This window comes from Xyrauchen texanus, chromosome 8 (assembly GCF_025860055.1).
Source record: "Xyrauchen texanus isolate HMW12.3.18 chromosome 8, RBS_HiC_50CHRs, whole genome shotgun sequence".
NCBI classification, from domain to species: domain Eukaryota; kingdom Metazoa; phylum Chordata; class Actinopteri; order Cypriniformes; family Catostomidae; genus Xyrauchen; species Xyrauchen texanus.
Window position 1 is genome coordinate 5,079,483 of NC_068283.1, and position 25,455 is coordinate 5,104,937.

A 25,455-nucleotide genomic window follows, 5' to 3' on the forward strand; every position below is an offset into this window, starting at 1 on the left:
GTTTTCAAGTGAATACTCATTTTGTGTATCTAAAAACAGGTCCACCTCAGCGATATTAACAACAAAACACAACGCAGCTGCACAAAATTCTCAATGAAACTGAGAGAGATGGACAGAGGAGGCTGAAGGCAGTCATAGTCACAACATTAAACATTTATTTTTTATTTTTAAGTGCACCTTAAAAATCAAACATTGTTTATGATTCAAATTTAAAATTAAGTGGAAAAAAAACATTAGGATTAAACAACATTCAAACATAGATGAATATTTGACACATTTTTTAAATCAATTTAAATCAAATTTAATTGATGAGACCAAACTGAAAAGTCTGGATGAAACTACCTGAAGCTGAATCCATACAGTCAGATATACTGTGGACGCACAACAAATCTAAAGCTGTAGTCATCGGGACAGGGGTTTGGCAGGCCCATACTGTTGTTGTTTGGCATGACCGCCATATTATTCTTAAAATCTTGGACATGAAACACATTGTTTTCATTTTTACAGCTGAGGATCAACCTGTTGTTAAAGCGAATATTGCTGGCATAATTGTACCTATTGTTATATGAGAGGAACCTTGCAGCAGGGAGAGAATCACATCTAAAACCATTGTTAGAGCATTCCTGATGGCTAAGAAAAACCTGTGCTTGCCACTGGACCTGTTGATTTCTGAAAATAGCACTAGTGTGGACGGGAGTTGAGAAAGTTTGGATTCTGTTATTTTGGCCGTAGTTATAGTACTGGTAATTGGCTCTGGTGTCATTGATGGATACACTCCACTCTTCTGCAGTGTAGATTCTGGGTAAATACTCATCACTGATGTTATTCATTTGCTTCCTGATCTTAGAGAAGGGAAGAGCATTAAACTGAAAGCCTTTGAGCATGCCAGTTAGGTACAGTTTCTCATGTTTCTGATGGAGAATACTTGAGGTAAACTGCATGTCATAGAGTTTATCTACTGGGATCAACAAAAAGCGGATGTGATTCAGGAGACTGGTCTGTTGTTCTGGACTAACTGCATCGGCTTTGTCTTGGATCCAGGTCTCCAGTGCTTCAAGAAGAATAGCTTCATCCTTCACAACCAGGTCTGAGCGCAACAGCAGAGCGTCCATCATGTGAAAGGAGAGGGTGCTCCACAATGGAGAACTTATGAGGAACTCACAGTTCCAGGAAAGGTACTGAAGGATGTTTTCCTGAAGAACAAGATCACCTGTGCGGACACCATACTCGTACATTGATAACTGGGTCTGGAAGCTGTTGTCTTCAGGAATGAGTAGAGTGAAGACCCTGCCAACATCCTCCATAAGCTTCTTCACTCCAAAGATGTAAGCCAACTGATGGAGGCATTGAGCCGATGTGATGGAAACATCAATCTTGCGTGTATACAAATACCTGAGGAAGAGTTGAGCAAACTGTGAGATTTTTTTACAAGAATGTACAAATGAAGAGGAAAATCCATCACGTGTCTGGTAAAGTTACCTGAGAAAAGAAGAGGCATGGGGATGGCAAGTCTGACTGACCTCCACTGTGAGATTTCTGGAGTCGTTTTTTAGGTTTAGTTTTGAATAAAGCATGAGAATCAGCTTGTGTACACAAAACGTAAATTCTGCCTTTTCACTGAGGTCTCGTACATTAATGCTGAAATCACAACCATCTCCACTGTCAAACAGATCACCAAGATCATCAGACAAACCCAGACTGTTATCCACAGAGAACTGATGATCGCTGCTCATGTTTTTACCTACAAAGAAAATGTAATAAAACACATTAAAAATAGAAATGATGTAGAAGAGTCATAACCTTTAATTGCACTTTCATGCTTCTCCACAAGAAACATGTGCATGATCACTTTAAGAGCATGTGCCTGTTACATGAGTGAGTTACTTTGTTTAATTTTTGCAGAGCTGAGTATCATTCATATGTACTACTTGAGAATATATCCTTTTTAGTAAAAGTTAGAAGTTCAAAGTAGTTGCAGATAATGTTCAGTAGTATAGACGTTGTTTATACTACATCAAACGTATACGCTGTACATTTGAGGGCATCTGGTAGTTTAGACTCCACCAGTCACACCTGTTGTCTAGTTTGGGTGAAGAGCTCAAGAGCTTTCCCACTAATAACAAAGTAAGAGTTTCACAGGCCCGAGCACTGATGGTGGATCCAAATTAAGCATAGCTAAATCCATCTTAAATGTATCCTGCAGTAAGAAACCCCTGGTAATTAAAAAACTGCTGAAAGGTAATATAGCTCTAGACAATAGTATGTGCCACGCAGCTCGTGCACCTGTACATGTGTTGAATGCCGTGTGTCCTAACTTGGTATAAATGCAAATGTGCCTTAACTGTGAACAAGAACGACTTCAATGAGGAACTGGCTCACCAGTTTCACAGACAACTCCTGCATCCTCTTTATGTGTGCAGTCAGTAACACCCCAACCTTTGAGGCCACAATCAGACAATGAGTTCTCAGAGCCTTTACAGTTTATGTCATCCAGCCAAATTGGACCAGAGCCTAAAAAGGGAAAATAAATAAGTCAACTGTTGACAAATGCAAAAGAGCTACTATCAAACTCTCTCCAACACAGTGCAGAACTTGCCTTCACCATAATGTCCTCCAGTGGTGGCTGATATAGCTCCAGGAAAACCCAGCTGATGACACACCACCTGTGCGTCAGCCAGTTCCCATCCATCATCACACACTGAACCCCACTGTCCATCATGATACACCTCCACACGACCAGATGAAGGCAGATTGCCCACCAATCTCACTCTCCCTTCCTGTGTAGGACGCTTTTGTTGGTCATCTGGAGCAAGACAAATAAATTATTTAGATGTTTAACTGAAGAGATGCTCAGAAGGCATAGAAAATGTCTTAAAACCAGTAAAACTCAGCTAAAACAAACAATTTGGGTTTGGTCGTAAAGTTGCAATAGACCACCAAATGCTTAAGACTGATTTGTAAAACAGAGATAATATGCTGAACATTAAACAAAAGTTGCCCTCCAAGACCATATTTAGTTAACAACACATTTTCTCATAATTAAAGCTACCATCGAACTCAGAGCTTTTATATTATGATCTATCCTGTGAGACGGGTTTGGATTCAGAGAAAACGGTGTAAGAACATAGGCAAGACAGTCAAAAAAATATATAATTTCAGTCACAAAAAATTAAAATGGCTCCTTAATGTTGGGGTTAGAACTGAATTTCTACTAATTTTCCTACTATATTTTAAATATATTGATTTTATCATCATTTTTAAAACATCAACCAAATGCAAATATTTGCTTGCAGTGTAGAGCAGTTCTTATCAAATCTATAAACTGAGGTTTGTTGATATACTAACCAAACCGAGTCCAACGCTGTCCTGAAACATGAAGAAACAGAAGAGGCCATAAAAGATACATGATTCTTCTCATGCTGGAAAACTCAATACAGCAAACCAGTATTCAGTATATGAAAAATCCTCACAGAAAGAATGACAAAACATTTGCCTTTAAATATCTACCAAATCAGGTCAACAATTGCAAAAAAAAAAATCACATGGATCTAGCATTGTCCAATCACAGGGAAACCTGAAGTTTCATTTCAAGCTAAATCAAAATAAGAGAACCTGAATAGCTGACACATGCATGTTTAACCAAAAATGTCAGCATGTCTAGAATTGTGGCAAGCCACATGTCTTAGCAGAGCCTGTGAAAAGATCAAGTGTACCTGATTGTATATGTAATAATATAAGATCAGTAATGTGCAGTCCTTTTAATAGACGTAAACGGTCCGCATTTCTATTACATATTTACACACACATTACATATAGCCCTTATACCAAATTCTTGGGACTGACATTGATATCAATGTTGTTTTCGAGTGTATAACAGGAAGCTGATGGTGCAAAACCCAGAGAAAAACCTCTGAATTAAATTGCACATTACCCAGCCCAATAGAGCTTTGCATACACCTAAACTTTGCATATATGACAGATTGCATAGCACTGCGCTTAAGGCTTAGCACTCTTAAAATAGGGTCCATGATCTTACAAAATAGTAACATTAGTCTATGTTTGGCTAAATGTAATAGAGGCATAACAAAAGAACAAAAATGGCCAAAATACTGTAGGGTCGTTGTAAATTCTTCGATGGTAATCCTTTGGATTTTGCCTATTTTATCACTGGCAAAGTGTAAATCTGGTGGGTCAGTACTTTGTTCCAATCCCAACCTCATGAGCAACAGTAAGTGATGCAAACACCATTAAACCTTTTATCATTGAGGCTGTAGAAAATAATTTTACTTAGTGCCAGAATTCCAGAATTCCATGCAAAGAATCTTTCATTTAAAACAATGAACCTTTTGAACGTTTAAAAAAAGACCCATCCCGCTCTGGCTAGAAATGCAGTAATAGATAAACAAAAAGAACATTAACAAAGTAAAACATCATTTTTACTGGTTAAGATAAATAATACTATAAGATGGGGAATTTTCTTCTGGGGTTTTGAAATGGCAGTTTTGGATTTATGAGGAATAAGATGGTGGTTAAAATTATACATTTTTATTGGGCACTCGGTTTGGGCACCATTTGATATGGGACTTGCTCTGCCGCTCCAGGAAAATGAGGCCATGTCTAGAAGGGTACCATCGATCAAAAATATCAAAATGTTTAAGTCAGAATGCACTGTTATTTCTGAAACGCCATGGGAAATATGCATTTTTAGAACCACATGGTGTAGTTCAGTTATCTAAGCTAAGGGCAATACACTAGCCAACCAATTCCTGACCCTTGATTAAGGCCTTGGCAGTAACGTAACAGTATAGATGCACGTTTTTACATTTTTTATTACCTATGTGTTGTGAAGTGATCCTTAAATCAACCGTTATTCATTACTTTTACATTTTCATTTGAACTGATTCAAACAAGTGGATAAAAAAAAACTTCAGGTACATCAATATCGTTCTTAAAAATAGTCGAGCAAATGTTTTCAGAAAACATAAAAAACAATAAATAACTCTGGTGCATCAGTGGAAAATAATCATTCATAATTTTGTTCCAGTTCAGATTTTTTATATTGAATTTTTTTTATATATATGTATCTGATCTGTTTAGTTCATCATTTGGTTAAAAAACAAAACAAAAACACACATTATGAGGAAATATGACATTGGCGAAAACACCTCAATAATTAGTGTAAAAGATATGTTGTGTTTTCTAATGTGTATCACTTCATTCTGTTACATTCATGACACAGAAGTACAGTACTGCCATGAGACCTCAAGCTGTTGGAACAAGGGTCTTTGTTGAGAAACATTTTGACAAAGGCTCTGACCAGTCTCTTAAACAAATGGAAGCATGACCATCCAAAAGCCTTTAGTCAAACCAACCAGAACCCAAGTTTACACAATGGCTGCCAACAGCCAGTTGGCATTATTGGAGTGTCAAAAAATGGTAAATTCTTCATCTAAATGAACAAACCTTAATGTATCTAGATGTGCATCATCTAAAAAAGGCATTAACCAGTTCTTGGCACGTACAAGTCTCTGGCACTAAATGAACTCAAGTCCCTCATACTTCACATCTCCAATCTTAGTTTCAGGAAGCAGAATTCGCCCATCCAGGGTGAAAACCACAATGTAAGTTGCAATTTTCCCAGCATCCTCCTCAGATTTGAGGGCAACAATAATCTGGTCATCTGTGTTTGGGACAAATTTGAAGGAGGAAAAGCCGTGGGTAGGGTTCAGAGGTCCCACGTCTCTGGCTTTGAAGTCCTGGAAGTCCGGAGAGCAGCTGAGCATTATATTGGTGCCCCGTCGCTCATCCGCAGTCTCCTCGTACCGCTCGCTGCTAGCACGGCGAGGAAGGAAGAACCAGCGTTGCAGTGTGTCGCTCCAAGCTGCTGACTCATGTATGAGGTACCCTGAGATGGCCATAAAGAGGAAATTAACAGACATGAAGCATTCATTCATAATAATGCATCACCCGAAACCTGTCAAGAACATGTCCGGGTCATATTTCACCCCAAAATCAAAATAAATAATAAATTACGCCAATTTTATTAGGCCAATACAACAAATCCTGCCATGATGTTTTACTAATTTCCTTTTTTTTCCTCATTATGGCAATGATAATTTGATTTTTTCCCCAAATTGCAGTAACCAGGATTGGGGTGTACTTATAAAATAATGCCACAATGGTAAAAATTTGATTAATTTCTTACTTTACAATATAATTTCTTACCTTCTGAAAGTCCCTGTAGTGGTGACACAGTAACATTTACTGAAGCCGTTATTATTTTTGCCATATTTGATAAATTGAAGGATTCATGTAGCCTTATATAAATTGGAAAAATGTATTATAAATATAATTTTCATTTTTTTATTTAAATTTGGGCTGAAATATGATGAACACATGTACTTGAAGGGCTGCACAAGATTCACTTTATATACATGAATAGCTGCTTTTCCATCATTGGGCCGAACTGTTAAGGCCAAAGTATACTTAATTTGTCCGCGTTGCCGATCGCTCTCTGCACAGTATGCGTGATGCAAATTTCGTCATGAGCACTGTCCGTGTGAGGGCCAGATTTTCTCAAACATGCGGAAAAGTCATCGTCTGTGCGCATGGTCGGCATATGCGCGTAGTGCACGCTCGTATTAGCTTGCGATCAGAAGAGTATACTTTGAAAGGCAACACGGTTGACCAGGTGCGATCCAATCTGGAACACAGAGAAACAAGGTATACCTGGGCCTTAACTGTGTGCTGTCCTGTACCGTTTCAGGCGAGTTCGTAGTGCTGTGAAATCAGGATTAGAATGGACTGATTGAACAATTGACCAATCGTGAGTTGCAATGTCACTAAAGGTGTTCCATCAGCATGGTTGAGTATGGTTAGCTATAATCGTGCTGAGAAATGTGGGCCGGGTTGTTTTGTTATCATACAGCACCGAACTGGGCTCAAAAGGAAACTCTTCTGGAACTGTTCAGCCTGACGGTGGAAAAGCGGTTAATGACTGCATCTCAGATTTAAAAGGGGGACTATTGTAAATATCAAGCCACTTTTTCTAGTTTTAAATGTAATTTTTGGGCTTTTTAGCCTATATTCATAGGACAAAAGAGGCTGAGAGGTAAGTACGATTGGGAGAGATTGGCAATGAAACCAGGTCATGGTCAGATTCAAACAGTAGTTTAGCTATTTTCCCACTAGTGTAGCATTTTCAGACAAATAGCGATGCAGCGTCACAAAATACTACATTTGTCACATTGTGTTGTGAATTAAGCATTGGAGCCGATGGAGTCATCAAACTTTATGTGAATTGGTTCTTATGGACAGATATTGTAAATGAACTGGTTAAAATAAACAATTCCCTTATACCTAGCATTAGGAACACCAGTTCTAATAAGTTTGAATGAGTCTGTACTTTTGGATGGTTCATGTAAATTAACTAGTTCACATAAATGATTCACTGATTCACTTGAGCTCCAAGCAACCTTAAAGGGACTTTGCCTTCTTTTTTTTAAGCTAACGTAAACGTTAACGCTTTGAAGCCATGGTAAATTTTGAGATTACTATTGTTTTATGGTTAAACTAAGATTACTGTAGTAAAATCGTTATATTACTATCAGCTCATATTATTGATTTCTGCAATCAGAACTACTTTCTGCATGTAGTTTCATTACTTTAAGTTATGAGTTGCTTGTATCTTGGAAAGCTAAATTTTCAAAGTAGTTTCCCCAACACTGATTCTTAGATATGTCAGGTGCAAAATCAACTGTAAAAGCATTAAAGGAGCAATATGTAGCATTGACATTAAGTGTTTAAAATGGGTACTACAGTTCAAATTCAAATTATTGAAGGGAGTTGTCTCCCCCACCCCCTCCTCCCCAGACTCAAAGCTCACACGGGTTGCCAGGTTGAGTACACGCAACAGGAACAAGCAAACTGACAATGTTTTTGCAATGTTTTTATCGTTTGCAAATTATACACCAGCTCGTATGGATTTTTTAGAACTCTGTCAGTATTAGCTAGATGTATTGCTGGCTTCCATGGCTGCAGCGTGCTGTGTTTGCCCGCTAATTTGTTTCAAATCTGGCAATCCGGGGTGTTGTAATACTATTGGGAAATGGGCAGTGGGTGGGATCACACAGGCGAAAACACATACCGAAATTCCGGCCCGGATCGGACATTTCAATGTAGAATATACTGGCTGTAGCATTGTTTTCGGAGAAGCCAGTTTCTCAACTTAGCATGTTTCCTAAATCTCTGACTTTGCACCTGTTTAGAGATGAGTAAAACCAAGTGCCAATACTCTTACTGGGATTTCAATCCTGTCTCTCATTTCACTTACTAATACATGTTGGAAGTCAGTGAAAGAATGACACTTACCAGGAGGACTGATTCCTGCAGCGCTGCGGAGAGAGTTGTATTTAGGTACCCAGTTCTGGTGCTGCACATCTCCGTGGAATCCCACCACTTTCACCCATTCGGGATTGTCATTAAGCACCTCTCCTGTGGTGGTGGTCCACTCCTTCCCCAAACCTCCCACATAGAGATGCTCATCCTTCACAGCAAGCCACTCTGCCTTAAACCCTGAGAGAAAGAAAATGAGAGAACTAGGATTGAAAACCATGAGGTATTCTAGATGTCCTTTTTTTAACAGAAAAGTGAATGAGCTTTATATTTGGATAGCTGTGAAATACTTTTGGGAAATTGACATGTCTGGCGATGACATTTTAAACCTAATTTAAAAATGCTTTTTTCCCTTCTGCTCTAGTGTACTAAGGGGCTGCCGTGCCTTGTTAAAACTGTGTATGTTTACTGTTTCAGTACTGTTACGAATGTTGCCTGTATGCTTGCATAAAATATAGCCTAATGCAACAGTACTTGCTAGAAGAAGAAATTAGATGGTAAGCGATTTCGGGTCGGGTCCACACGGTCTCGGGTACAGGTCGGGTTCTGGTTTCATTTTAAGGCCCGTGCAGACCTTTATGCTGTAGTAACAATGTGAGTCAAGTCATCTGTTAGCTCAAGTCAGTTCTGAAAGAGGATCTGGGAACCACAGTAGAGGAATGAACATTACACATACATAACACTTTTCTGACACTACACTCAAAGCGCTTTTACACTTAAAGTGAACAGGGGGCTCTCCTAAAGTGTCCCAGTCACTTTTACTGGGGCATTAGGACCCACACAGACTGCAGGGTGAGCACCCCCTGCTGGCCTCACAAACACCTTCCAGCAGCAACCTTAGAATTCCCCAGGAGGTCTCCCATCCAGGTAGTGACCGGACTCAAGCCAGCTTAGCTTCAGTGGGTAAAAGTCTAGAGCTACAGGGTGATATGGTTGCTGGGAACTAACCTTTTGAAACAGAGCCATCTCCATCTGGCAGTATGACCCAGGGAACTGCCTTCTGTCCTTCTATGTTATAAATTACTCCTGTACGATCATCCACACTGTACAGTTTCCCATTGAAGACCACTAATTCCGAGAGCTCCATGCCTCGACCCTTCTCTGCCAGGTGGCTTTCCAACACCACCCTGTCCTGATCCCACTCAACTGCCACCATATCTCCACTCTCCGACACCAGAAGATAACCCTTCAGCATATAACTGAACCACGTCAGCTTCTTTTTACTGCGCGAGTTTGTGTCCAGGTCAGCAATGACCCCGATCCGGTAGCGCATGCCTTGGGTCGTGTGTTCTGGCGGGCTGAGGGGGTACGTGTCATTGTAGAGGTCCTCCACTCGGATATCTGGATGGTTCAACCTCAAGCCATGTCTGCCGTTGCGTTGAGGGTGGAAGGCTAGAAACTGCATGTAGATAAGGAGGATGAGGGTTAGCGCTGACGTGACAACGATAATGGCTTTCCATTTGATGCGGAATCGGGGGTCTGTGGTGTTGGTCATGGAAGTGATCATCGGGAGCCCTCCTACAGAGATGCGCAGAGAATTCATAAGCTCATTTTGGTTAAGGCCAGTATAGCCTGGAGAAACAGGCATGTGGGAGGGCGTGGCAGCCACACCTGCACAGGGAACAGAGGGTTACGAACATGCAGGTACTTTTTCCGATGTTAAAATATTTTTGCATATGTAATTTGAGCATCTACAGCAACATCAGCTAATTGAAAGCTGTGAGTTTGGGGGTGATCTATCTGTTTGTCCATCCAATAGAAGACATGGAGATTGTTTGGGAACCTGTTTGAAAACAGTCTTTTCTTTTTCTTTTTTTTTTACCACTGTCTTCAATCCATGGTTCGAATGATGTATTGAAAAGAACGGACTCCAAAGAGCATAATTATGTCTTGCATGCCAGTTTTACTCTAAACAAGAGCAAAATCTAGCCAGTGAAATTGTTCATATCAGAGCGCAGCCAGAAAAGACTGTATTCATTTTAGAAACTTCCAAGTATTAAAAAAAATACCAAAACTGTATGATTTTCGTGACTTCAGTTCCATTTACGGTTTTCCGAACACACAATTTTCCACCGATGTGGACAGAACACCATAATAAAATACTCTGACAGTGTTCTTTTACTCTGTTTACTGAATACTGAATCTATACCGCAAAACATACAGCGCGACCAGTGTAGTCAGATCCCAGAAGATTTACTCTAATGATCCGGTTCTTTTGAATGTACAGAACGAAACATCCTAACAGACAAAAGACTAACAAACTAAAAGGCATTTGTGATTTCTCCCAATAATTTTCATAAAAGTGGCCCATCTTCGCCATTTTGTCTCTGGTCACCACTTTGTGTTGCTGCTTATTTCCATAAAGTTAAACATTACACAATGTTTTAGCTTGATGTGCCCAAAGATGCTGCAAATCGTTTACATTTACACACCTTCCTGGTGCTCCAAACCTGTATGACTTTCTTTATTCTGTGGAATGTTGAAGAAATTTTCAGCTGTTTTTGTCCATACAATGAAAGTCAATGTGGTTGAATGTTGTTTTGGACCCCTTTTCATTGTATGGACCTGAAACATTCTTCAAAATATCTTCTTTTGTTTTACACAGAATAAAGAAAGTCGTACAGGTTTGGAGTGAAATTATGGTTAGTAAATGATGACAGAATTTTCATTTTTGGGTGAACTATTCCTTTAACCACCTTCTTACAGTGCTGATTAACTTGTTTGACTGCTCTGCTCTACTATCAATTCCTCTCAATCTTTGTTCAGTTAATTTATTGAAGCATTCCAGAACAAAGGTTTCACATTTACAGCTGAATATTTTTCAAATTAAACAAACACATTACTCCTCCATATACATTTGTAAATCTACAAAACGAACATTGATTATCAATTTGATTCTCATATAACTAACCTTTCTAAACTAAAAAGATTTTTAAATGTAAACAAAATTAGATGCTCACATCAAAAACAAAATTTACAAGCAAATGTTAAAAAACATTCTGGTCCAATAAGACACTAAGCAATTTAGACTCAAGACACCATACTCTTACCAGCTTCTCTTCTGTACCTGAGCTGTCAGACTTTGACAGGATACATTGAAAGGCATAGCAACATGGAGTATGAACAGTGTTGCAGTGGAGTTAAGGAGTGGCTTAGTGACTTGACATTAGGCAAATAGAATGAAAACAGGTATGTCTGGATATTGAACCTGCTTGGTGGTTTAAAACAATTGTTACTTAAATGAGTGGTTTAACAACTGATTTTACTTTTGGACATCAAGTGGCGACCCAACACAGTACAAAACTGTACTTAATGTAGCATAGGTTGCATTTTCCCTCATGATATCCCAGATGTGTATGACTTTCTTAGCTGAGCAGGTCCTTAAAATGCCAGTGAATGGAGATTTCTCTTTTGAAGCTCCTAAAATCACAGACAGTTTGCACAAATGTCATCCATACGATTACAGCGGTTAAATTAACGTCTTCTATTTTGTTTGAAAAAGTTAACAAAAGCTTAAATATTTATCTCTAATTCATGCTTCCGATCAGCAGTGGTACGTGCATGTCAAGTAATCACATTATCGTTTGAAACATGTGAGAACTGAGGCACGTGCGTCACAGCCGGAAGAGCAGCGCTGTTTACAAGTGAGAAGGAGGAACACTGTACTACTGCTACTGCTTTGTTGGTTTTGGTTTAGATCTGTATTTATCGGTATCAAACTTTACTCACAATGGTGTGGTGTGTTTGTGTACTTATCCTGGATGTTTAAACCAAGTGGAGAATGTGAGATTACATCTGTATTCATGGCAACTTATCACAGTTACAGTTGCTACTGTAAAATCGTGACAAACTTTAGTAAGGGATGATGATGTGATGGGGCTGTGAACTGTTTGAGAACTGTTTTGAACTTCCTCCATAGCACTTTAAACAAGAGGATTCTCCCTAGAATTAAAATGGGTGGCATCAGTTTTGTGGTCTGTCCCGCGATATCGAGGGTAGCCTGTGCGCCGATGCGTGCGCTCCAGAGATACAGAGCAGAGAAGATCATTGGCGCGAGTGGTACCGCAATGGCTCACGCAAAACTTGCACGAAAACCAGGGTTCAAATGCACTGCAAAAATATCACACTGCCAAAGTTCTAAACTGGAGATTAACATTAAATTTCCCTCAAAATTTAGATTAGGTGGCTGCCGAAAATGTGTTGTTTTCTGTATGTATTACAAAACTGTAATACATTTCTCTAGTCCCAAGTCCAAAAGAGCAAATGGCCAATGAACTCTCTGCGTTGTACTGTAGTTGGCATGTGTTTGACTGTCTGACTGTCTGTCGTGTGTGTGTGTGTGTGTGTGTGTGAGTGTGAGCGTGTATTTATCACTTTGTGGGTACCAAATGTCCCCATAAGTATAGTAAAACCCGAAATTTTTGACCTTGTGGGGACATTTTATCGGTCCCCATGAGGAAAACAGCTTATAAATCATACTAAATTATGTTTTTTGAAAATGTAAAAATGCAGAATGTTTTCTGTGAGGGTTAGGTTTAGGGGTAGGGTTAGGTTTAGGGGATAGAATATAAAGTTTGTACAGTATAAAAACCATTATGTCTATGGAAAGTCCCCATAAAACATGGAAACACTACGTGTGTGTGTGTGTGTGTGTGTGTGTGTGTGTGTGTGTGTGAGTGCGATTTGGTTTTTAGGTTACAAACTATACAAGGGTATTATGCTGTAAATGTGATATATGAGGACACCCCTAGTGTCCCTGTAATTAAAACATCTAAAAAACTGTTTTTTTGAAAATGTAAAAATATCATAAGTAGGGCTGGGTGAAATATATTGTGGCGATGATATAAAGTGTCAGGCGCTTGAGATTTTGCTATATTGTATATATCGTATCCATGTGCAGCGTGTGCGTATCGATCAGTGGCCATGCTTCCCGTGAGACTGAAACCAAGCTTGTGCGGGGAATGAATTGCTCAAAATATTTAAAAATTGTGCACACTGGTTTAACGGCAGATTCAGGCAAATAAAGGAATTATGCAGATCAGGCAACGGTGCAAACACACACACAAACTCGTTGCTGGTTCTTTGCAATTCTGATATTGCGGGCTGATTGTGAGCACTCTGTAGCGGAGGATGCAGCAGTCCACCGTGATCTGACACACTCTGCTGGGATAGCGTCACTGATCCAGACACCTGAATCATCTCTTTAACATGACGAGGTGTACTTGACTATATATCGCAAAGATTTACATCTCCATCATTTCATTAATTATTGCTGATATGATCAATAGGAAAGTCAAGAAAACGAAGGGGAACTTGTCGTTAAAACAGGTGCGACATCTGTGGTGTAGGTTCACAAAAACTGACACAGATTAGAAAATGTAATCAGCAAACTGTCGCCGATGATAATCACTTGTGGTAATACAAACAGTCTGTTTTACCAACTTACAATGAAGAATATTATGAAAGGCATAAGATGCGCTCTGCATTAATTCCATAATTATATTTTAGTTTTTGCAAGAAGTGTTTATAAATATATTTGACATTTATTTTTTGTAAGATGTGTTATTTTCGTTGTGTATTTTTTTCTTCTAAAATTATGTAATATTTTCTTTGATACTTTGCTTTGAAAAGATCTTGAGTTCCTTAAGGAAATGTTTCCAGAAAACCAGAAATACTATATTGTGATATATATCATTATTGTGATAAAAAAATCACACATCGTGCTATAAGATTTTGAACATATCGCCCACCCCTAGCAAAAAGGTTTCTGTGAGGGTTAGGCATAGAGTTAGGGGATAGAATATATAGTTTGTAATGTATAAAAATCATTATGTCTATGGAGAGTCCATGTAATGATAGGAGTACCAATACTGTGTGTGTGCGTGTGTGTGTGTGTGTGTCTTTCCGTGGAGGGATGCGGGAAAGACCGATGAGTCAGATGCCTTCTATGACCTCCTGTCACAGGTGTTGGCTAAAGTGGCCCCTCGGGATAGAATCATCATGTTGGGTGATTTCAATGCCCGAGTTGGTCATGATGCTAGCACCTGGTCAGGAGTGATTGGAAGACATGGGCCTGATCAGCTAAATAACAATGGCAGGAGGCTGCTAGATTTTTGTGCAATTACCAACACACTGTTCCAGCATCGGCGCATCCACACAACATCATGGATGTATGCCGGGTCCAAGCAAGAACATCTGCTGGACTACATAATGACGGAACAGCGGATGCGGGCCCATGTCCTTGACACCAGGACCTACCGTGGAGCTGATCTGCCCACTGACCATCGACTTGTCATCTGTAAGATGCGCCTGCCATTCTTCCACTCCGGTGGTGTGTGTAAACCCAGGACCCCTTTCAAACCCATAGTGGCCTGGTCTAGACTAGCTGATGAAAGTTGCAAGCGAGAATTTCAGCATCGCTTGCAGCTGGGGTTGGCATCGTCCCCCACTCCTCTGGATGTCGAGGGGAAATGGGCGAGGTTTAGGGCTGTGGCTCATGTAACTGCAATGGCAGTTTTGGGCACACGGTCCAGACCTCCTCAGAAACCCTGGCTGACAGAGGAGGTGTTCAGGCTGGCTGAGAAAAAGCGACAGGCCCACTCTCATCGTCAACAGCATCCCACATCAGAGAATGAGGAGGCTTACCGCAGCCTTCGCTTGGAGGTTCGGAGAGCCGTGAGGCGCTGCAAGGATGGTTGGTGGTCGCGGGTTGCTGAGGAGATGGAGTCTGCCTCGGTGGCCCACGATCACAAATCGCTCTTTAATTCTATCAAAAAAGTTACTTGCAGCGCCACACCTATTACCATCATTAGGGGAAAGAACGGTGATCCAATCTCCAACCCCCAGAAACAGGTTTACAGATTTGCTGAGCATTTCTGTGAGGTCCTGGGGAGGGGAAGTCCCTGAGACTGGAAAACATTGTGGGACAAAGTGGGGATGACCCTGCTGGGGCTGCGGTGCCACAAATATTGAAGGAAGAAGTCGCTCCCTGTGGGTGGCTGGCTGAGGTGCCATCTATGGAGGAAGTACTGAAGGCGATCCAGAGCCTGAGGCTAGGAAAGGCACCAGGCAGAGATGATCTCCCCAGTGAAATGCTGAAGGAGGGTGGTGTTTGTGCACAGACTGCCCTACATGATATCATAACAACAGTCTGGACCACTGGGCGGGTTCCGCAGGATTGGAAGGATGCCCTGGTGGTCCCTCTCTTTAAAAAGGGGGACCGCTCAGATTGCAATAACTATAGGGGCATCTCACTCCTCAGTGTGCCGGGAAAGGTCCTGTCAAGGATTATTCAACATCGCCTTGCCAGGCACGCTGAGGAGAGACTTGTGGAGCCCCAGTGTGGTTTCAGGAAGGGGCGGTCTTGCACAGATGCCATATTCTCTGTCCGTCTGCTACAGCAGAGGTGTAGGGAATTCCAGCATTGACCTGGTCAAGGCCTATGATACCATCAGTGGGCCTGGGCTCTGGGTTGTTCTTCGTGCTTTCGGAGTCCCAGACCCACTGCTCGCGATCATTAAGGACCTTCATGATGGCGAGCGGGCCCGGGTAAAACTACGTGGTCGGGAGTCGGAACCATTCCCTGTTCACCTTGGAGTGCGACAGGGATGTCCTCTGGCCCCCACATTATTTAATATCTATTTCGACCATGTGGTTCGTGAAGCCTTCGATGGCTGTACTGGAGGAATTTCCATCTGGTACAGATATAATGGGAGGTTGATCGATGCCCGGGTGCGGTCAAGGGATGGCTCCCTATTGGTCAACCACATTATGTATGCTGATGATCTGGTGATTGCTGCTCACTCAGAGGAGGAGTTGGAGGCACTGCTGATGAACCTGGAGCTTGCCACTGAGAGATGGGGCCTTACCATCAGCCCAACCAAAACTAAGCACCTTCCTGGGTATTATGTACCACCGGACACTACACCCCCACAGCTCCCAATTGGTGATGGGGCAGTTGTGGAGAGAGTGGAGTGTTTTCCATACCTGGGAAGTGTGCTTATGACCAGCTCCAGTTTGATAGCAGAGGTCTCACTCTGAATCAGTCGAGCAGCATTATCTTTTCATCGGTTGCGTAACGCTGTGTGGAAGCTACCCGGTTTGTCGCTCCGCACAAAGCTTCAAGTATTCTCGGCCACGGTCATTCCCTCCCTTCTCTATGCTTGCGAAACGTAGACCCCCCTAATGGAACATCATCGCCGGCTCGAAACATTTAGGCTGGCCTGCCTAAGATCCATCCTGGGTTTAACCAGGCTGGATTGTGTGAGGAGCTCACAATTCTTTGAAAGATGTGGACAAAGTCCCATCGGTGAGCTCCTCCGGCAGAAAAGGTTGCGTTGGCTGGGTCATGTAGCCCGCATGCCCGGCCACCGCATGCCTAAACAGTTTTTGTTGGGCTGGAGAAGAGATGGAGTGATGTGGTACAGGGGGATGTGGAGCTGAGTGGACTTGCCGATGACTGGTACCAGCAGTGTCAAGATCAGCCTCTTTGGAGGAGGCTTGTGAAGGATGCTGCTGGCCAGTTGGAGGCAGTCGCCCTCCAACAACAACGGAGGGCAGAGGAGCGATGCTCACAACAACGAGCAGAGCGCAGGGTGGCTAAAGCACTGCAAGTTGGCACAGTAGGGGGCACAGGTGGTGCATCAGCCGGTCATCTCAGTCATTTGACCCGTGTCACCGGATGGATCTGTCCCGTGACCTCCTGCCAGCGGGCTTTCGACACTTCATGTGGCCTAAACGTGCACATAGCCTGGCACAAGCGTCGTGGTGACGTCACCGCCACTTAGTGGCGAATGGCGGTTGTTTGTTTGTTTTGTTTTTGTGTGTGTGTGTTTTAACAGTGTTTCATTGTAATAAACTGACATACATCCATCATCCTTTTACACTACTGACTCTGGATTATGTCTGACAAATGACTTTGTTTTAAATCAGGTTATTTTAATAATTATTATTTTTTAAGTATGCTTCTTTGTCACAAACACACTTAGTTCTCTTACGAGAGGTTCTCTCATATTGCGTAAGCTAGCTTACGCTATGGGAAAGATTCATCTTTTCTGAGATATTGAAGCCAAAAAAATTATCCTTAATTTTGAATCCATTGTCAACGCAGTGCAGCAGCTGCATACCTTGAGCGGGCTAGCTAGCGAGCTCATTGGTTGCTCTGCGGCAACTGCTGCAGCCTATAGACGAACTTGAGTGAACTTGCATCCAATGACAGACGCCAGCGCCGTCACTGTATCAAAGCCCGCCAGAATGGGCGTGGCTAGAGTGCATATAAGCGTAAGTTCGTAGGCTGGAACCCTGATTTTCATCTATTCAGCGAAGCTCTTCGCATCTCTGAACTGCAGAAGCCGCGTCGCCGTTCGAGGGGCATCTAGCAAGCTTGGACAGCGCTCGAAGAAGCCGTCCGTCTTCGCCACCTTCAGCCATCCTGCGAGCTACGCCATCCGGCGACGTATCCTTTTTAGAGCAAGCTATTTCCTCAGCGAACTTCACAAAAAGAGCAACGAGCGTCTTTTTTAAGATGCCTCGCACCACCTGCGCCTCATGCTGCGCCCCTCTCAGCGCCGGAGACCGCCACCTCATCTGCGCTCTCTGCCTGGGACTGGAACATGCAGAGCTCGCCCTCGCTGACGGCGGATGCGACCTCTGCGAGGAGCTTCCGATGTCGACCCTGCGGGCTCGACTCGAAGCACTCAAAACCGAAGCCGCCAGCCGCCTTCGTTCGCCACGCAGAAAGAAGCGCTGCTCCCAAAGGCTGCTGGAACCGGTGTTAGAAGCGACTACCTCGCCGGAGCCTCTCCCTCGAGCCTCGCTTTCACCCTCCCGCCCCGGGATCGCGCAGTTGCCGCCGGCGGCCGCACTGTTGCCATCTCGGATGACGAGGCGGAGGATAAGGGCTGCTGTTCCATCATGGCTTCGGACAGCGAGAAGTGGTCAGGCTCCCAAGCCTCCTCCTCGGCCCAGGAATCCAGCAGGACCCGCGCCGGAGTCGAGGAAGAACTAACGCGCCTCCTCATACAGGCCGTCGACCGCCTCGGGCTCGAGTGGTCACCGCCCTCTGAGCAGGCTCCCAACAGACTCGATGGCTGCTTTCTTCAGACCCGGGCCGCTCCCTTCCTGCCGGAACTCCACGCCGAGCTCTCTAAATCGTGGAATGCGCCTCTCTCGGCCAGGAACCGATCCCATGTCTCCACCTCTCTCGCTTCGGTGGACGGCGCCACCGAGAGGGGCTACTCTTCCATCCCCCCGGTCGAGGATTCGGTAGCAGCACACCTTTGCCCGCCCTCCGCGAGATGGCGGTCTAAGCCAGTGCTCCCGTCTAAGGCCTGCAGAACTACTTCCGCCTGTGTTGGCCGCGCCTATGCCGCCGCCGGCCAAGCAGCATCTGCTCTGCATTCCATGGCCGTTTTACAGATCCTCCAAGCAGACCTTCTTCGAGAGTGGGATGAGAAAGGCAGGCACCCAGAGGCTGCTTCAGATCTAAGGAGCGCGACGGATCTCGCCCTTCGCGCCACCAAAGCTGCAGCTCAAGCCCTAGGGAAGTGCATGGCCACGCTGACTGTGACCGAGAGACACCTATGGCTAACGCTAGCTGACATGGGAGAAGCTGAACGCTCCACGTTCCTCAACGCACCGCTCTCTCCGTCCGGTCTCTTTGGTTCCGCGGTGAGTGGCATTGTTGACCGTTTCTCGGAAGTCCAGAAAGCCACCCAAGCCATGAATCTCTTCCTGCCTCGTCGCGCTAGCTCCTCTGCAGGCCGCCCACGTGACCAGCCTCCTGCACGAGCATCTTCACAGCGCCCAGCTCAGCAAAGCCAGACTTCTCAGCGTCGACAGGGCGGCCGCCCTAGAACGCGCTCAGACAGCCGCCGCAGACCGCCGCCCCCCCGCGGGCCTCGGCTTAAGATTGCGCTGAAACCTGAGCAACCGAAGTCCTCCTAGCTTTGTTAAGGAAACGACGGCTCAGTCCCGCCGCGGCCGGACCACCGTCAAAGCTTCGCCCCCTGTCAGTCCCCTTCTCTCAGGCTACTGCAGTGGTGGATTCAGCAGCCAACAATCCGGTGATACTGCCCACTTGCCTGCACTCAAATGCCGTTTTCACGGCGACCCAAAGAAATCTTGTGAAAAGCAAACATGCCTTATGTGTAGAAAATGTGCCCACAATCCAGTGTTCACCCCTACACACAAGCATTACACTTCCGTGTCCCTATCAGAGCCCACTCACATAAAGCGGGCACAGCCAGCTCGAGTGTTAGAGTCAATAAACGCGCCCACGAATCCATGCGTGCGCCCCTTCTCTGCCCGCTCTGTCATACGGCCAGCAAACACCTCTCTGTATGTAAGTCCCATGCCCATGACTATGCTCGCGCATCACTTCACAGATGTGACTCTTTCCCCATTCACCTCAATCGGGAAGTCACTCACAGAACAGCCTGTCCCTGCTGTCTGCGAGCAGTCATGCATAAGCATAGCTCACACATTCTGTTCAGCTCGCTGGTGTGCGGCAATCAGGGCGACTTGGCCATTCACCCTCTAGCGTTACGCTTCAAAGCGTGGAAAGCTATCCCTGGGATATCCAAATGGGTGTTAAGCACAACAAAACAGGGCTATTTGCTACAGTTCGATCGCCGCCCTCCCCGCTTCAGAGCTCGGCTCGAAACTACTGTGAACACGGAAGCAGCCTGCATGCTTCGTTCAGAAATAGCAAACCTTTTGTGCAAAAGGGCCATAGAGAGAGTGCCACCTTCTCTGAGCGAGTCGGGGTTTTACAGCCGTTATTTTCTTGTCCCCAAGAAAGACGGCGGCCTCAGACCAATATTAGATCTCAGGGTTTTGAACAAGGTGCTCGCAAAAAGACCGTTCAAAATGCTTACAATCTGGAAAATCCTCGCGCATGTGCGCCAGGGGGACTGGTTTATTTCTCTCGATCTGAAAGACGCCTACTTTCAGATTCAGATAAATCCCCGTCACAGGCCATTCTTGAGATTCAGCTCGACGGCCAGGTTTATCAATACACCGTCCTTCCGTTCGGCCTGTCTTTAGCACCCCGTACTTTCACGAAGTGCGGATGCGGCGCTCGCACCCCTGCGGAGTCAGGGCTTGCGAATTCTGAACTATTTGGACTATTGGCTGATTTTGGCACAGTCACATACGGAGCTTCTGTCTCACAGGACAGTTCTCCTCAGTCATCTGAACAGTTTAGGTCTTGCAGTCAATTGGACCAAGAGCTCACTACAGCCCAGTCAGGCAATTTCCTTCTTTGGAATAGAACTAGACTCCATGGCGATGACGGCTCGCTTATCTACACAGCGGCCGTGTTCAGCGACTAGCCGCGTCCTTTCAGATGAACAGCCTCACGCCTCTGAAAAAATTTCAGAGAATGCTAGGTTACATGGCCTCAGCCGCAGCAGTACTTCAGCTGGGTTTACTGTGCATGTGCCCGCTTCAGCATTGGCTAAACACCCGCGCGTCTCGCCGGGCTTGGGCCATGGGCCGCCAGCCGATCAGAGTGACTCAGACCTGTATCTCAGCTCTGCAGCCCTGGGCAGTGGCCGAATGGTATCAGCGGGGAGTGACGATGGGAGCTGTATCTCGCCGAAAAGTCATCTCGACAGACGCGTCCAACACGGGTTGGAGCGCGGTCTCGCGAGGGCTCTCCGGTTTTTGGCCTATGGTCAGTTCAGGAAAAGCTCCTTCACATAAATTGTCTGGAAATGATAGCGGTCGAGTATGCGCTCGTGCGCTTCCTCCCGGTCATTCAGGGTCACCACGTCCTGGTCCGTTCGGATAACAGATCTGTGGTATCCTATCTAAACCGTCAGGGCGGTGTCAGATCCAGGAACCTCTTCCATCTGACAAAACGCATACTGAGTTGGTCCCAGTGCCACCTGCGCTCGCTGAGGGCGACGCACGTGCCAGGCCACCTGAACGACGGCCCAGACAGACTGTCCAGAGACAATATTTCCCCAGGGGAATGGTCCCTGCACGCTCAAATAGTCCAGAAGTTATGGAGCATATTCGGCAGAGCAGAGATAGACCTCTTTAGCGTCAGAAGAGAACTCTCACTGCCCAGTATTTTTCTCGAAGCGAGGACGCAGCTGGCCCAGGACTGGCCCAACCACCCGCTTTACGCCTTCCCTCCCGTCTCGCTATTGCCACAGGTAATGCAGAGGATCAGGAAATGCGTCACTCGGTGCTCCTCATAGCCCCGGCTGGGAGAATCAGACATGGTTCCCGAGCTTACGCAGCTGTCACTGACAGCCCCGTGGCCCATTCCAGTGAGAGCAGATCTCCTCTCTCAAGCTCGCGGCACGATCTGGCATCCCCACCCAGAGCGCTGGGCGCTGCACGCGTGGGTGATCAACGACTACCCGTCGCTTTGCCAGAAGGAGTAATAAACACTATCATACACGCTAGAGCCCCCTCCACGAGAAAGACTCTATGCGTCCAAATGGTCTGTGTTTTCAAAATGGTGCACCGACAGAGACCTGGACCCACGGACATGTGGGGTGTCATCGCTGCTCGTGTTATTACAAGAGCTGCTGGATAAGGGCAGATCCCCATCCACGCTCAAAGTGTACGTGGCGGCCGTCGCGGCGTTCGCTGAACCCCTGCACGGCCAGTCACTGGGAAAAAACGAGCTGGTCATCCGCTTCCTCAGGGGAGCTAGAAGGATGAACCCCCCGCGCCCCCCATCGGTTCCTATCTGAGATCTTTCCGTAGTTCTCGAAGCTATGAAAGCCCCCCTTTCGAACCGCTTCAATCCGTGGATTTGAAATACCTTTCACTCAAAACCGTTTTCTAACTGCCCTGTCATCAGTTAAACGTGTGGGAGACCTTCACGCGCTGTCTGTCAACGCTGCGTGTCTTGAGTTTGGACCAAGTGACTCCAAGGTCATTTTAAAGCCTAGACACGGCTATGTCCCCAAGGTGATCGGTATTCCTTTCAGAGCACAAATCATTTCCCTATCGGCGCTGCCAGCATCCGATAGCGAACGCGACGCCAATCTCCTTTGCCCAGTCAGAGCACTGAGATTGTATACTGCGCGCTCCGCCTCTTTCAGACGCTCTGAGCAGCTTTTCGTTTCGTTCGGAGGGCGCACCAAAGGTTTCTCCGCCTCGAAACAGACACTGTCTAGATGGATAGTGGACGCTATTGCTGCCGCGTACGCGTCAAAAGACCTACCATGCCCATTAGGCATTAGGGCTCACTCCACTAGAGGCATGGCCTCCTCGTGGGCATGGTCCAGCGGGATTTCCATTCACGACATATGTGTGGCAGTGGGCTGGGCTTCACCCTCCACCTTTGTCAGATTTTACAATCTGGAAGTGCCCGCCCTGCAGGCAAAACTACTAGCGGTTTAATACGCTACAGCTCCCCTGGTGAGCTGCACTTACGGGACACATTCCACACAGACCGGCACCGCCGCTCTGTCTTTCCCTTCCCACTGTGTGCTTATGTATTACACACACACTGGCCCGCACTCTTGCCGGCCAAATATTATTCCCCCACTCACAAGGGCTCCCCCGGGTCCCCCCACCCCCGGGGCTCATGCGGTGGATGCTTGGCGCGCACGGCGTTGACAATGGGTTCCCGTAGCGCAAGCTAGTTTACGAGAGAACCTCTCGTAAGAGAAGGAATCGGTTACCTTACGTAACCTCGGTTCTCTCTAGAAGAGGGAACGAGTATTGCGTAGCCGGCCGTGCTCGCGCCACGAGCGATTTTCGCTTCATTCAATGAAAACCAGGGTTCCAGCCTACGAACTTACGCTTATATGCACTCTAGCCACGCCCATTCTGGCGGGCTTTGATACAGTGACGGCGCGGGCGCCTGTCATTGGACGTAAGTTCACTCAAGTTCGTCTATAGGCTGCAGCAGTTGCCGCAGAGCAACCAATGAGCTCGCTAGCTAGCCTGCTCAAGGTATGCAGCTGCTGCACTGCGTTGACAATGGATACAAAATTAAGGATAATTTTTTTGGCTTCAATATCTCAGAAAAGATGAATCTTTCCCGTAGCGTAAGCTAGCTTACGCAATACTCGTTCCCTCTTCTAGAGAGAACCGAGGTTACGTAAGGTAACCGATTCGTTTTTACTTAAGGAATAAAACTAGCCCAAGACTAAATCAACTTTCACTTTGTGGCATGATCTATATCTATTATAGCATGATCTGTTTTTTAGTCTGATGCATCGACTAATATTTGGCCATTTTGAAATATTAGAAATGCTGGTGAAGATATGTCGCCCTTTAACCTTTCAATGACGCTCTAAACCGTCATTTCGTTAATCACGTGATGTAAACAATCACTGCTGGACCAATCAGAGAGAGCTTGTGACTACGTGTATCCTCTTTCACATCTCCAAACAATTACACCACATAACACTAACATTGTTTTTATCTCTTTATGCTGTGAAATATTTGATCTTAAAATGCTATTGTAGTTATACAGTATGTTTCATATGAATCAAGCTCTCTATTGAGATCAGCGTTCACTTCCTTTTACAATCTCACATATGAATCTATGAAATTATCGCATACACAAGGAGAGCTATTGCTCTGACATTTTTGGGAAACGTATTTTCACATATTCTTGGTTTTTTACCCACATTGCAGGTTTATTGATCAGACAGAAGCTGGTTGCTGCACAAATAGTAAATAATAAATAGAACTCGACAGCTCAAACGTTATTTACAGATGGCTCACCTTACGGTAGGGTGGAAGACAAGGTTAAAACTGATTCCGTGCTCTGTTGATGTTAAAATCGCGACTTTTTGATGTTACAAACTGTCATTCCTCAAGACCCATTCAGGCAGCTCTGCGCATCCCGTTCGCTTCAGCAATGGGGGCGTGTCCGCGTGCCGTGAGAATCTCTTTACGCTCATACTTGCGTTGACTTTACGCATTCTTTCTATTATTTAATGTAAAAGAGGTGGGGGTACACAAAACAAACGCAGTTACATAATACAAAAGTACAAAAGCATTACAACCAGTGAAATAGTTCTGATAGCGTTAGAGTGGTCAGATGTAGTAAGTAACACGTTAGTGTTTCATTTCAAACATGACTGAATGGTCTCCATACTAGTTTACCCTTGTTAGTCCTCCGAGGTCCTTAGAGGACAAAATGTCAAAACTGACACCAAAAATATTATATATTAATATTGTTTTACACTTTCACTGACTTTTACTAAAACAGTATGCCAATGGAGTAGCATGTCCGAGTCCTTAGTATACATAAAAGAGTGAGTGAGAAATACCCGGATATACTTCCAGTTTAAAGCAGAACGATTGGACACTTAAACCCTTAATTCCGCAGTTGAGGAGACGTCACACTTCAAATTTCGGATTTTAAAAAATAATCACAGAGAACAGAGTCGGGCAGCTCTTTTTAACTATAAGTGCAATATATATTCGAAGAAATTTGTTCCTAGTGCTTAAATGGTGCTTAACAAAAGCAGAGCGGATTATTTCTGCGGTTGTTATTACATCATATATTTGGACCACAGGACAATCCCCATGTTCCCAACAAAGTATATTAGGGAATGTATTCATACATCTCACAGATTCATACCGGCTGGGAAGTGTGTCATTCATCACAAACAGTGCATACTTTGACAGTACGCAATATTTCAGACCCAACTATGATGGAGTTCATGTTTTAGCACTAGCACCTCCTGTAGCGACAACCAAATGAGCTGTGACCACTTTGCCATGTCCAACACCAAAAATATTTGCATAGCATGCTGAAAATGATAAATGACATGCAGTGGATGGTTCTTCCAAAGTTTTTGTTGACTCCACCTCTTGAATTTTATATTTAGACTTTGGTGTATAACTGGATCTACCAGGACGTGTAACATTTGTATGATTTCCTTAACAAAACATGGAGTACCTGAAAGCCATTTAAGCAATATGTTAAAGATTTGTAACAAGTACACAATATTTTCACCGGTTCATAGGCTACCCAGCTAGTTGGATGTTAATGGACATATATACAGAGATATACACAAAATACAGAGCATATGTTTCCCTTTTGAGCAAGCTCTTATTTTTTTAATGATA

General features: G+C 44.5%; 1 protein-coding gene across 3 annotated transcripts; it reads right to left on the bottom strand.

The window, feature by feature from the left end:
• Window positions 1–141: 141 nt before the first annotated feature.
• Window positions 142–24,229, bottom strand: LOC127647413 (galectin-3-binding protein A-like). 3 transcript variants are annotated; one of them, XM_052131627.1, is made up of 5 exons: window positions 3,346–5,529; window positions 2,597–2,803; window positions 2,380–2,511; window positions 1,480–1,741; window positions 142–1,392 (listed from the first exon to the last, which is right to left on the bottom strand). In XM_052131627.1, the coding sequence occupies exons 1-5, from the start codon at window positions 3,416–3,418 to the stop codon at window positions 363–365; spliced, it is 1,704 nt and encodes a 567-aa protein (XP_051987587.1). In that variant the 5' UTR covers window positions 3,419–5,529; the 3' UTR covers window positions 142–362. The 3 variants fall into 3 exon arrangements, 1 of the variants encoding a protein (XP_051987587.1); XR_007971054.1 differs by lacking the exons at window positions 142–1,392; window positions 1,480–1,741; window positions 2,380–2,511 and adding exons at window positions 8,371–8,574; window positions 9,343–10,005; window positions 24,100–24,229 and having other exon boundaries at window positions 2,664–2,803; window positions 3,346–5,905; XR_007971055.1 differs by lacking the exons at window positions 142–1,392; window positions 1,480–1,741; window positions 2,380–2,511 and adding exons at window positions 8,371–8,574; window positions 9,343–10,005; window positions 11,445–11,512 and having other exon boundaries at window positions 2,664–2,803; window positions 3,346–5,905.
• Between the last annotated feature and the right edge of the window lie 1,226 nt (window positions 24,230–25,455).